The sequence below is a fragment of the Hyperoodon ampullatus genome, assembly GCF_949752795.1.
Source record: "Hyperoodon ampullatus genome assembly, chromosome: 3".
NCBI classification, from domain to species: Eukaryota; Metazoa; Chordata; class Mammalia; order Artiodactyla; family Ziphiidae; genus Hyperoodon; species Hyperoodon ampullatus.
The window spans coordinates 106,188,041-106,201,359 of record NC_136916.1 but is presented as its reverse complement, the minus strand read 5'-3'; the positions used below and the strand labels follow the sequence as shown (position 1 = coordinate 106,201,359).

At 50.1% G+C, this 13,319-nt stretch overlaps 1 protein-coding gene across 4 annotated transcripts; it reads right to left on the bottom strand.

Annotated features, from left to right (window-relative positions):
* Positions 1–793: 793 nt before the first annotated feature.
* On the bottom strand, positions 794–12,397 carry LOC307050757 (dehydrogenase/reductase SDR family member 4; the record flags this gene model as incomplete). 4 transcript variants are annotated; one of them, XM_079701003.1, is made up of 8 exons in its annotated part: positions 794–1,304; positions 3,162–3,217; positions 3,664–3,798; positions 4,102–4,153; positions 4,240–4,319; positions 6,569–6,670; positions 10,940–11,117; positions 12,267–12,397. In XM_079701003.1, the coding sequence occupies 8 exons, from the start codon at positions 12,395–12,397 to the stop codon at positions 1,190–1,192; spliced, it is 849 nt and encodes a 282-aa protein (XP_079557129.1). In that variant the 3' UTR covers positions 794–1,189. The 4 variants fall into 4 exon arrangements, with proteins under 4 accessions (XP_079557129.1, XP_079557130.1, XP_079557131.1 ...); XM_079701004.1 differs by having other exon boundaries at positions 4,249–4,319; XM_079701005.1 differs by lacking the exon at positions 6,569–6,670 and having other exon boundaries at positions 4,249–4,319.
* Positions 12,398–13,319: the final 922 nt, after the last annotated feature.

The following is a 13,319-nucleotide window of genomic DNA, read 5'->3' as shown; positions in this document are numbered from 1 at the left end:
GCAGCAGCCGCTGAGCCCGCTCCTGTGAGGGGCGGCTGCGCGAGCGCTACTCCCCCCCCCCCCCCGCTTCGGAGCGCCGGGTCTCCCACCCCGCCCGGGGAGGTGCCGGACTGAGCATGCGCGCCGCGCCTCCGAGCCGCGTGAGACCCTGAGAGCGCTCGCGCCCACCCCTCCCGCGGGCTCTAGCGTGCTACGCCCTGTGCGTGTCGCCTGCAGCCCGGGCCATCTCCCGGGAGGGGGGCAGCGTCCCCACTTTCCGTGTCACCCACTCCTCGGGCACCGTGAGCAGAACCCACTTCTTTTGTTCGTAGGCCTGGGTACCCCTCGCCGGGTCATCCTTGCAAGGCTCCTCCCTTTTCACTGCTTGCTCGGGACCCGTCCAGCGCGTCCTCGCTGACCCTCGAAGGAAGGAACTCTAGGCCGAGGGCGATGCCGGCAGAGGACATGGTTGAATGTGGGGGACATCGTCCTTCGTTTTCCGCTTGCCCAGCCTCGGGGATCCCTGCGGTGTTCTTGGCACCATCCCCGCGGGTGTGAGGCCAAGAGCAGCACCTGGGAATTCCCGTGCCACCTCCTCCCAGCTGGCAGCTCTGCAACACCTCCACACCCAGCATTACGCTCAGGTCCTGGAGACAGGGAGGAGGGTTAGGAGGATCCAGACTTAGTATCTGGGGGGATCTTAGGGGAATCCAGTCCGCTCAGATTTATGCTCTCTGCTCGGCTACCACACCTATGCACCCTACACTGAAAAACGAACACATTGATTCAAAGCATCATGATCATCTGTATTTTATTTGGACCTCATTTGCGAGTTGTTAATTTCCAACCCTGTTCCTTCCACTCCAGGTTCCTTCTCTCCCATCTCCCTCAAATTCCCCTGATGCCCAGAAAAAAAAAAATATTGGTCTTTGCCGCGGTAGACTAAGCCCTCTCAGCAGGCCTGCCCTGTGCTCTCAAGGGAAGTCTTTATCCAAGGCCACAGCAACAGTGAGAATCCTCATAAGACCACACCTTGACCCCAGAGAATGCTGGAGCTTTTCACAAGGCAGAATTGATATGGGGGGGGGGTGGTTAGGGTGTAAGGTGAGCAGTACGCTAGGCAGAGGTGGGAAAGGCCAATAGATGGATGCTGGAACAGGACCCAGGAGATGGAGCCCAATCTCTGCGCTGGTGGATGTTCTCCAGGTCCTCAGAGGCGGGATGGCATCCCTCCAGCCACCACCACTGTCTCCCCAGTGATATAGCTGGCGTCTTCAGAGCAAAGGAAAGATACGATGCCTGCACAGTCCTCTGGCTTGCCTATCCTGGGGAGGAGGGGAAAAAAGGAAGGGAGTAAAAATCAACCAGGGAATGAAATTTGCTTAATCAAGAAGTATCAGGTGATTTTTCAGGACCAGTGTACTGCCCATAAAATAGGGTTACCATGAATATAAGCTGTTATAGTTCAGTATAAGCATTAATACTGTACTCTGCAAAAACCACTGCACATTATATTCATATAATATAGAGATACTTTGTTTTTTAGAGAACTCAGGACACCAAAATCCAAAGTTATATAGATAACCTGGTGAGCAGCTATTTCATTCTTCAAAGAATTTGTTTCACATGTGTGCATACTATTCAAATGTCAGGGAGTCTGTGAGAGAGTAAATGATTTGCTTAAAATGATGCCATTTGTACAGCTTCAATTCGCAGACACCTTTTTTCAGGAATCTATTTTTGTCCCTTAAAGTCATTTTGTGAGACTGTGCTAATTCTCAGTGTTTGTATCAGTGACTGCATAGTTAGGGAACACTTTAACCTAACTGCCATAGAATGCTCTAGAGGTGGGTAGAGTGGGTACCTCAAACCTAGAAGGCCTGGATTAGTGGTTCTCCATCCCAGCTGCACACTGTAGTCGTCCGAGAGGCTTAACTATCCCCACCCCCACCCCCGCCAAAGATGCCTAGGTTCTACCTTGGACCAATTAAAAAAGAATCTCTGGGAGAGGGGTCTGAGCATCTGTGGTTTCACAAGCACCCCAGCTAATGTGCATCCGAGACTGAGAAGCATGGGGCCGGATCATTCACTGTGGCTCAAGGGTGACAATACCCTGACTTATTAATGAGTTGTGAACTAGGCCAGCAGCTCATGCCTGACATCAGAATGGCTTTGGGAGCACTTGAGGGTGTCTCCCTCCTCAAGTAGGCATTGCTGGTATGTGTCCTTGAGGAGACAAGGTGGAGGAGCTAAAGACAAGAGAGTTCCCAGAAGCCAGAAGCTGGGGAGAGGCAGGGAACTTAGAGGAAAGAGAGCCAGATGAAGGTACCTGAACAGTTCGGCCAACCCTTTGGGGAAGAGGCTAGTTTTCTTAGCCAAGGGGAGTTTTGGGACTTGGTAAAGCTCTTCATTCCTTTTATTTGGATTGTAGGATCATTAACCTGAGCTTTGGACACATGACTCTTTTTATTCAAGGGGAACTAACAAAAGCATGTTTTGGTTTTGGTTTTGGTCCCTCATCCTTAGGGATGCCCAGAGGTGGAGGCAAACACCCAGGTGGAGAGAGGGGTCAGGGCCTCCCCCAGGGCTCTGCTCTGCTAAACCTGGATGCCTCTGGGTTTCGTTTTTGCAGTGGAAGCAGACTCCTCGCACACGCCACTGTAGTGATGCTGTGTTCAAGAACTTGTGAAATCTGTGTGTTTGAAGCAGAGGAGAGCATGCCTGTGTTGTCTTCAGGACCGAGAGTCGGCGAGCCGTGGGCTGTGGGGGACCATCTTTATCCCTCCTCGCCCTCCCCTGTGACAGCCTTACCTTTTTTTTTTTAATTAATTAATCTAATTTATTTATTTTTGGCTGTGTTGGGTCTTCGTTGCTGTGCACGGGCTTTCTCTAGTTGCAGCGAGCGGGGGCTGCTCTTCGTTGCAGTGCGCAGGCTTCTCATTGCAGTGGCTTCTCTTGTTGTGGAGCACAGGCTCTAGGCGCGTGGGCTTCAGTAGTTGTGGCATGCAGGCTCAGTAGTTGTGGCTTGCGGGCTCTAGAGTGCAGGCTCAGTAGTCGTGGCGCACTGGCTTAGTTGCTCCGCAGCATGTGGGATCTTCTTGGACCAGGGCTCGAACCCGAGACCCCTGCATTGGCAGGCGGATTCTCAACCACTGTGCCACCAGGGAAGCCCCCAGCCTTACCTTTTGATCTGCATGGTTTCTTTTAGGCTCTCCAGTCTTTCCTGGTCATCCCACAACTGCAGGAAAAAGGGAAATCTCTTCCTGTGAGGGACAGCGAGGGGAGAAACTGCCTGCCCTCACATCAATTGAAAGGGCGATGGAGAGGCACCCCCTTCACTTCCTAGTCCTTCCCAGCTCCCAGTCTCTACCCACTTCCCTCTTCTGCTCCATTCTCTTCAAGTTCTAGTGAGGCATTTTCCTGGGTCGCCCCAGGTCTCACCTACTTAAGGAGATAATGAAATGGCCTGAGTGATATCTGAATTCCTCAGTCTCCCTGTGCACCTCAGGATAGGATCATGTGGGGGTCTGGTCTGGACACATGGCTGGTATGGAGCGGGGATATGGAAAAGTGCAGAGATGGGGTGTAGAAGTGGTTGGGAGCTCAGGACCCAGGAGCTGGGCTTTTCTACCTGAGAAGATGCCTTTTAGGGTCCCACTGGGATGCAGGAATCCCCTTCCTCACCATACGGCTGAAGCTAGTCTTGATGAGTCCAGGTGCCAGGCAGTTCACCCTAATGTTCTGTTGGGCCAGCTCTAAGGCCAGGTTCTTGGTGAGGCCCAGCAAGGCTGTTTTACCAACATTGTAAGGACCCAGGCCCTGGGGAAAGGAGAGAATGGGTTAGTCTCTTCAATTCCAGTTCATTCTTGGTTCTTAATATAAGATATAAAGGGTTATAAACAGATAATAGGGTATCTCTTGTAATGGAGGGTCCCAGTTAGAAAACTGTCTTGTGGTTAAACATCCCCTAGGTTAGCGTTTGTGGAGGCAAAGCCTCTATTTTGTTGGAAGGTACTTGGTGATGTGATTCCAAAAAGGGACACAAACTTCTTAGGGTGACTGGAAGGGTAGAAGGTACAGGATGGAGGAAGGGATAAAAGTAGCAGAAAAGGAGGTTCTTACAGGAAATGGTCTGTAGGCTCCTACGGAGGCCACAATCACCACTGAGCCGCCTCTGGAAAAAGAACAGAATGACCCTCTTCTCATGGACACCCTCCCCCCAGTCTGCACGGGGCCCATCGAACGCAGGCTCCCTCTTGCCCTCTGTACCCTCGTTTCTCCATCTCTGGCACCACTGCCTTTGTCATCAGGGCTGTGGCCTTCACATTAATGTCCAGAATCTGCAATAGAGAGAAGAGGGGGAACAGCATGAGGGAAGAGGGCTGCAGAAGGCAGGGCAATGGGGAGTTAGAGTGCGGTTCCCAGGATCTGTCTGTTAGGGCTGGCAGAGATCCTAGGGATGATTTACTTGGCCTTACAAGTGAAGAAACCGAGGCCCAGGGAGAGGTGGCTTTCCCCGGTTTATTCAGTTAGAGAATGACACATTAGGTTTGGGTGAGAAAGAATGGAGCCTGGTTCAGCTTGTTTCCTAAGTATGATTTGACCCAGAATGGGCCTGAACTCTCAGGGCTGCCTTGGACTTGAGCTGGATTTTCTGTGTGTCTTCCAACTAGGGAGAGCCTGGAATTGGATGGCTTCCTGGACCTGCCCCAGAGTGCGCCGTGTTTCTCAGGGGAAATGTGGCCTGACCTCAGGCACTTGGGGTTGTTCCAGCACTTTTCTGGCTTCTGAGCTTAGGGAGTGAGATGCTCTTGGCCCTCCAGGATGGATTGTCTGGCTGGACATGTATTGGCAAGTGGGATCATGAGGAGGCACTTCTGGGGGAGCTGGAACATAGTCTACAATCAAAACCCCACATCTGTAATTTAAAACAAATGCATGACCCTTGTTTACATTGTTCCAGGCACTTCTGGGATAGTCCCCTCCCATACTCCCCATGCAACTTCTTATTTAGAAAATTTTCACTCTTACAGAAAAGTTGAAATAGAAGGACAATGAAGATCCAGACATTCTTTACCTACATTCACCAACTGTTCACATTTTGTACCATTGGCCCTATCTATGTACCTATGCAGTTTTTTCCTTACCCTTGGAAGGTAAGTTGCAGACATTCTAATGCTCTAGCCCTAAAGACTTTAGCATTATTTCCAAAGACTAAGGATGTTCTTCCACACCACCATCCATTATCACACCCTAGAAATTTAACATTGATAATCATGATTTTACCTAATATACTGTCTATAATAAAACTTCCCCAATTGTCCCCCAAATGTCCTTATTTTTTTTAAAGTCCAGGGTTCAATCAAGGATCAACCATTGCATTTAGATTTGATATACTGTGATATTTAAACAAAGCCAACTAAACCGGTTTGCAGGGCAGAAATAGAGCACAGATGTAGAGAACAAACGTATGGACATCAAGGGGGGAAGGTGGCGGGGGGGTGATGAATGGGGCGATTGGGATTGACATGTATACACTGATGTGTATAAAATGGATGACTAATAAGAACCTGCTGTATAAAAAAAAATAAAATTCAAAAATTGAAAAAAAAGCCAACTTAAAAGAAAAATTACTTGTTTTATAACTGATTTTCATGTGGTCTCTGTTCAGACTGCTCATGAAAGATGTTTCTCTACTTTGAAGAATATCAATCAGGAACTGATTCACTGAAGAGCATTTTGGCACTTTGGTCTCTATGTCTGTGAAACACTGATAAACTAGAATATTCTAGTATCCTTAAACTCCAGTGTTGAGAAATTATGGATGACGTCAGGGTAAAAAGCAAAACCATGGGAGATCATGAAAAATTTAGCATTTTCAAATCAGGTGGGAATATTAACCTCAGTAAAGAAAGACAAATATTTTAATTAAGGCTTTATAACTAAATAATGTAGGTGTGTGAAATATATTATAAATATAATGTAATTGTACACATTCACATGAAAACTAATATTCTCGTTCTTGAATTTAGACATCTGGATCTCAGATGTTCTAGACATTGGAGTTAAAAAGGAAAAGGCGCAGGTCTTTTTAAAAGGCTGTATGTTATAAAGCGGCAACTTAGTTAATTTCACCAGAATTGATATTTCACTTAACTAGCAGCTATTAAAGTTTTCCAACTAATGAAAAATCATTCTTTTTTGGCAGCTGAAAAGGGGAGGGGTGGCGTGTAAGTCTGAGCGTACTAGTTATTGGCATATTAGCTGCCCTGTCTGCTGGAAATAAACCAGGAAGAAGAGCCTGGATAAGCCCATGGGGTCTGGGGTGGGGGAGATGGGGGAGGGAGGCAGAAGACGGTTAGCAAGGAGCAAATGAAGACAAAACTGGGAAGAAGCAGAAATGAAAGAGAAGGGCAGGGACAGGGGAAGCCCCCCACCCCGCCATTCGCCCTTTACCAGGTGCACTGCAGGCGTGCGGCAAACTGCAAGGATTCCTCACATTTACACTGCACTTGACAAATACATTCTAAAAGCAGACTGCGTGTGTGTCTTCTGAAGCCCACCCCCTGCTGCTCTCACCCCCTCTCACCTTGTCCCATACCTCCTCGGTGACATCCATTAAGTTTCCAAAGAAAGGCATGACGGCAGCATTGGAGACCAGGATGTCCACGCCCCCGTGAAGGTTCACAGCCTAGAGAGGAGTAAGGTCTGAGTTAGGGCTGCAGGACAGTAAGGGAAGTGCATTTATCCGTGTCGATAAAGAATTCCTTCTTAGGAACAGTTGTCAAAATGACCTCTTTTCCTTAAAACATTTTCTCTCCAAAACACCCCAAGCTCTGCTGCTAAAACATTTAAGGTCGTCTCATTTCTTTGGCAGTCTTTTCTTCCTGCCCCCACTTCTGAGGCTGTCACTGACCCTTTTTTCTTTAGACTTTCCCTTTGGGAGCTCCTTTATTCTCATGGCCTCAGCTCTCACCTCAAAGTCCATTTCTAGACCCTTCCTCTTTTTTCCCAGCCCCATTTCTCCCAGTGCTTACTGTCCAGTTCTCCTTGAATGAGTTACCATTATCTCAAACTCAGCCTGTCCACATGTACCTGAATGGAGACACAAGTTTAAATAGACCTATAGGGACTTCCCTGGTGGCGCGGTAGTTAAGAATCCACCTGCCAATGCAGGGAACATGGGTTTGAGCCCTGGTCTGGGAGGATCCCACATGCCGCGGAGCAACTAAGCCCGTGCACCACAACTACTGAGCCTGCACTCTAGAGTCCACGAGCCACAACTACTGAGCCCATGTGCCACAACTACTGAAGCCCACGTGCCTAGAGCCCGTGCTCTGCAACAGGAGAAGCCACCGCAATGAGAAGCCCATGCACCACAACGAAGAGTAGCCCCCGCTCGCCGCAACTAGAGAAAGCCCGTGCAGTCACGAAGAACGAACGCAGCCAAAAAAAAAAAAAAAAAAATTACACCTATAGAAAGTTGCCACTCGGGCCTTTGAGATCACCTCGCCCAATGTCCTCATGGTGAAGGTGATGAAACTGAGGTCCAGGGAAGTTAATTCCTCAAGGTCATATAGCTCAGTAATGACATATCAGGGCCAGCAAAGAAGAGGAGGCCTGCTCATCGGTCTCTGGGAAGGGTGAAGTGATTTGCTCAGGGCACAAGGCTAGTTAGTGGTGGCAGAACTTACACTCTAACCCAGAGCTAATTCATAAGAGTCCTTCAAAAGTGAGTCGGGGTCACTATGAAACTGGCTACCCAGGAGAGCCATGATGGAGAGGATGCCGGCCTGGGCTTAAAGCAGTTCCACACTCGGTTATGATGCCATTTCTCCCTTCCCCCCACCCCCTGCTTTTATTTTTTTGGCCTGGAGGCATGGAAGATTTAAGGCAGAAACTGAGATTTAAACTGGGAAAACTAAGAGAGGCAACATCTCACCTCCTTAATAAATTGTAAGTAGGTGGTGAAGGCACGTGCTGGAGTAACGAGTAGCCAAACAGAATCTGCCAACATTATGCCATGCTGCAACCAGACTTCGCATTGGCTCAGAATTGGTAATTTTGATGCCTTGGGCAAGCGGCACTAAATGGGCCCTCAACCAACTTTGTGCTTCCGGATTTGGCACACAGAGGTGTGTTGTTAACAATCTGCTAGCTCCTGTTTTAACTAATTATTCTTGCTAACTAGGTGCTAAGCTCAGTTGCTTCCACACTGCTGAGGGGATGCCTGGGCTGTCAACATGTAAATTTAACAAATTTTAAAATCACATAATCTTTGCAAACCTGTATCAATAGTCTCTTGCACTCTCTAAATTTTGATGACCCGGCACAAAGTCCCAGTCACCTGCCTTGGCTCTGTGTAAGTTTCATGATGAGGAAAACATGGTATGCGTTAGAAAGTGATGTGTGCTGGGCCGTGTGCGGGTGTGTTTGGGGGTGGGGAGATAGTGGATTGCAGCAGAACCGCCTGGAGCGCTTTTCCACTTCTGCTGTGCATCCTGTCCCCTTCTTTTTCTAGGCCTATCAGCATAGAGATGAGGGAAGGCTGGCTTTTGCCTCAACAGACAGAGAACCCTGGAAAATTAATGGCAAAGCTACTATGACCACCCAGGTGTCTTCTAAGGCTTGCTCTAAATTGTGTGATTGCTACTCTGTGTTCTGACAGGTCTATTTTTTATTTTTTTAATAAATTTATTTATTTATTTTTGGCTTTCTGGCGTCTTCCTTGTGGTGCACGGGCGTCTCATTGTGGTGGCTTCTCTTGTTGCGGAGCACAGCCTCTGGGCGTGCGGGCTCAGTAATTGTGGCCTGCGGGCTCAGTAATTGTGGCACGCGGGCTGTACAGCACAGGCTCAGTAGTTGTGGAGCACTGGCTTAGTTGCTCGCGGCATGTGGGATCTTCCCGGACCAGGGCTTGAACCCGTGTCCCCTGCACTGGCAGGCGAATTCCCAACCACTGTTCCACCAGAGAAGCCCAGTTCTATTTTTTTTTGAAAAAGTAGAATCAAGTGGAAAAGCAGCTAATCTGGTTTCGGCTCAGGACACCTTTGAGAAGCTTTGAGGTGCAGATTAGGAGGCCACTGGGGAGTAACCGTCCTCAGGGCAGCAGCTTCCCTCATCACAGGTAGTGGCTGGCAATAGGCAGGATGCATCTCAAACTGCTAACAAGTATCCTATCATTCTCCACTTGACATTGGCCATTCAAACTACTTGAGAGTCAATTTTGATTCATCCCTCCTATTTCCCATTTCTTGACACCGGCCAGGAAAAAAAAAATCTTGGTTGGTTCCCACTAAATGTCTCTTGGGCGCATCTGTTCTGGTCCTACTGCCACTGCTCTTACCTAAGTGACAGCATCAGCTTCCTCCCTGATGTCCTTGGCTCAGAGTCTTCTTTTCTCCAGTATATCCTTCCTCCCAGTGCCAGATTATTGTCTTTTAATAACCATTTTCACCTTGCTCAAAACCTCACATGGCTTCTTATTTCCTCCAAGAATGTCTGAACTCCTTTGGGAGGCCACGGAGGCCCCTGTCCCCCATCCTCCCCACCCGGCCCATTTCCCACCAGCCCTCTCAAGCCTGTGCTCTCTCTGCTGTGGGTCCACAATGCTCCCCTCTCCCCTTCCGTCCCTCCTTGGCTGTCTGCTCATTTTGCAGGGTCACCTGGAATCCCGGCCCTATGCCATCTGCCCAGCCCTACGCACTCTTCAAGGTCTAGTTCAAACCCCGCTTCTGGGCCAGAGCTGCAGGACGGGTAAAGTGGATCTGGTGAGGGTCCAGAGGTCATTTTCCTAGCAGGATTTTGACAGTAAGTGGCCACATACATTTCATACAGCTAGTCACTAGTTGGCCCAGGATCCCCGGTGGCTCCCGCACCCTGAGGATCAAGGTCTCAGTCTCAGGCTCTGTCCAGCTGCCTATGCCAGGCAAGGTCGCTTTCTTGGACCCCCATTTGGTTCTCTCCAGTGCACATCTGAGCATTTGCCAAATGACTCCTGACAAATGGAATAACCTTATGCTGTCTACTATACCACCACCTACCATCATTTCATGTCCTCCTTGTCTAAGATTACCCAAATTATTTCACCATCTTTCATCCTGTTAGCACAATATCCTTTGCTTTCCATTCTTGGGCAGATTCTCCCTTTTACTGCAAGAAGTAAAGGGTGTGCCCTGGGAAGAGCAGCCTCCTTTGCAAAATGTTCATATTTTCTTGTGCAGCTGGAAGACTGGTGACAAGCACCAACTCTGACACTAGCTTAGACACTGTCTTTGAGGCTAAAGTCCAAGTGGGCACCTAAGGCCTGACCTGATGGGGAAATGCCTGGTAGTCTGTAGGTAGCTTGGCAATTCTGGGTTGGCTCACAGCTCTTCTCTTACTAACTGTGGGACCTTGTGATGTTGATCCAGCTTTCTGAACCAGTCTTTAAACAGGGAGACTAATCCTGGCCTTGCTTGGGTTGTTGTTTGGAGAGAACCTGTAAAAGGCTCAAAACAAAGTGCATGGCACACAGTAGGTGGTCGAAACCTGATGGGCTGCCTCCTGTAGGTTCCCAGAGACTCGACTTTATAAGCTGAAAAACAGGGATTGATTGTTTATTAGCTCAGAGTGGGAATACCTATTTCGCAATTGTATTTACCCTTTTTATCTGCCCAATTAGATTGGAAAGCCAGGACCAGCTGTTTTTTTGGAGGGGGGTGCCCCAAGGCACAATGCAGGGTTGAAACAGTAGAGTCGTTTTTTGATTCTCTGACTGAGATGGGAAGATTCTCGGAGGCAGAACAGAAAGGCACACAATAAAAATGTGCTGGTGGACTGGAGTGCGTATGCAGATCGCACTGTTGTGTTTTAGTTAACAGTGCTGGCTTGGATTACACCCGTGTTGTCCAGGAAAGCCAGCTCAGGCTGGCTCCCTTCTGCTACCTCCTGGCTCTGCGCCCATATCCTTGCTGCTCACCGTGGCTACCAGCCGCTCTCGGTCTTCGCCCTTCCCCACATGGCACACGGTGCCCGTCACACTCAGCCCCTCCCCGTGCAGCGTTGCCACTGCCCGATCCACATTCTGCTGCTTCCGGCTGCTGACCACCACGTGGGCCCCATCCTGGGCCAGACGCCGGGCGATGGCGAAACCGATCCTGTGGGCAGAGAGAGATAAGGACTTTTAAGTTGGTACAGGAAAAGAGGGTGAGAGCGTGGGCTCCTGAATCAGATTGCCTGGGCTTTGAATTCCAGCTTTCTCTCTGTAGGACCCCCATGTGTTAGATAGGGTTAAGGACACAGCCATTACCATACAGATGGACATGCTTAGCATATTTTTGGCACTGGTTTACTTATTTTTCTTATGGTTTTGGCCTTCAGTCTAGGTTCCCAGGAAGTGATATCACCTTCCACAGGTGCCACCATGGGTCACAGTCCCCATACCCTGTAGGGACTGAGGAGAGAGAGATGAGCTAGGGGTATAACAAGCAGCAGTTATTTCCATGATTGGAGGGTCTCACTCAGAAAAGCCTCCACCCTCAAATATCTTCCTTACTAGTCTACATCATCTCAATATTCTATCTTTAGTTACGTTTGGGGGTACACGTGAAACTGGGGGTCTCCGGTTACAAACGTAAATTTTTTACATACTCCCCTGGGAGAAAGGGTTACACATTTTGCACTTAGCCATTAGCATTTCCCATTCACTTGTATTTTAGATTTGTGAAGAGCTGGCATCTAGCAGGGTTCTGTGGGAGTGAGAAACAGGGTAGACAACAGTGGTTGGTGAGACACGGGCTGGGCAAGAGAGGCCAAAATGTACTGAACTAAACAGGAATGTGGACACATGGCTTTTGTGTCCCCTCTAGGTAAGGGGCGCAGTTCTATGAGACTAGTGGGGTGCCAAAAGGGGTGTCTGGAACATTTCCACCGTCGGTGCAGGCAGTGGATAGGACTTTTGGAATCTGGACTGTCTTGGATTTCTGGTGTCTGGTCTTCCCAGACACTAGGTGGGGCCAGTTGACCCGGGCAGCCCAGAACCCTGGGAGATGGGATTGATTGGGGCGGGCAGCACCCAGGTGGCACAGCCGAGCCAGAGGCAGCAGTGACAAGAGGGCTGGCAATTGCAAGGTTGGGGGGGGAGGCGATTCCGAGGGGACTGCAGGCCAACCACGTAGTTCCTTTCTTCCCGGGCCGACTCTGGCCACACGTGAGGCCTGAAGATGGGGCACGGGAGGCCAAGGACAAGGGGTTAGTACATGTTTACAGACAGCGGGGGCCTCCGAGACTCGGGCTCGGGCACTCACCCGTCAGTGGAGGCCGTTACTAGGGCCACCTTATTCTCAAGCGGGTTCCGGCGCGCCACCGCGGAGCTGGCCATCCGCACCGACTTCCACGTCCGCGCACAGGGACCCAACAGTAGCCCTGACTTCTGCATGGAGGCGGCCGGTTCAGGGTTCTGCGCCGCCTAGGGGAGGTGACAGGGGGCGGGGCTGGGGGCGGGGCGAGGGGCGGGGCGAGCCCGCTCGGAAGCCAGATCCCCTACCCGCTCCCAGCTCCCTACCAGTCCTAGAGCGGGACAGCTCGTCCTGCTTCGCGCGGGCCCTTGGCGCAGGGAGCCGGCTGTGGCCGCGGCGCCCCTCAGTCCCCTACTCGCCCCGGCCGGCCGGTGTGGGACGGTTCCGTCGGTTCCGGTTCCCTGTAGGGCTGCTCCCGCCTCCGGGAGTCCGTAGACTTCCCTGTCCTCCCTCCCCTCCTTCCACATCTGCTTGCCCACGTCTTTTCTTGGGGGAGAGGGGACTTTGAGTTGGTTGCTTTTCCTTCCCAGAATCTCAAGATGGACTTTGTTTTCCAAGAAAGTCTGGGTCCACATTTGTGACAGCCCACAGGAGGGCAAATATTTTGAGATTGCCCATGGGGGTGAGGCCCATAGCCCCCATGGAGCCCACCACGTGAGGGTCTCAGGTGAGCCTGCAGGAGCCTGGGAGAGACACGAAGTGGGGAGCAGCTGGGTAGGCCTGCCCTGCCCTTCACTCTGGCTCAAGTTCTTCTCCATCCGCACAGGCCTGGAGGGCAGATTCTGATCACCAGTGGTAACCAGTGTGCAGAATTAAAGATCCTGACAGGACAGGATCTCTTATACCCTCCACTGCAAGAGGACTTCTCCATTTTCAGGCCTAAGTGGTAGCAAGGAGGCTAGACAGTCCCCCAACAAGTGGTGGAAAATCGGAGAACTCAGGAGCACTCGAGTTTTCCATAATCACTATGTCCCCAGGTCTTAGCCTCCATCCTAGTTCAATAAATATTTGTTGAATGTAAAAGCACGTTATAAACTGTAAACTACTAAACACATAAGCAAT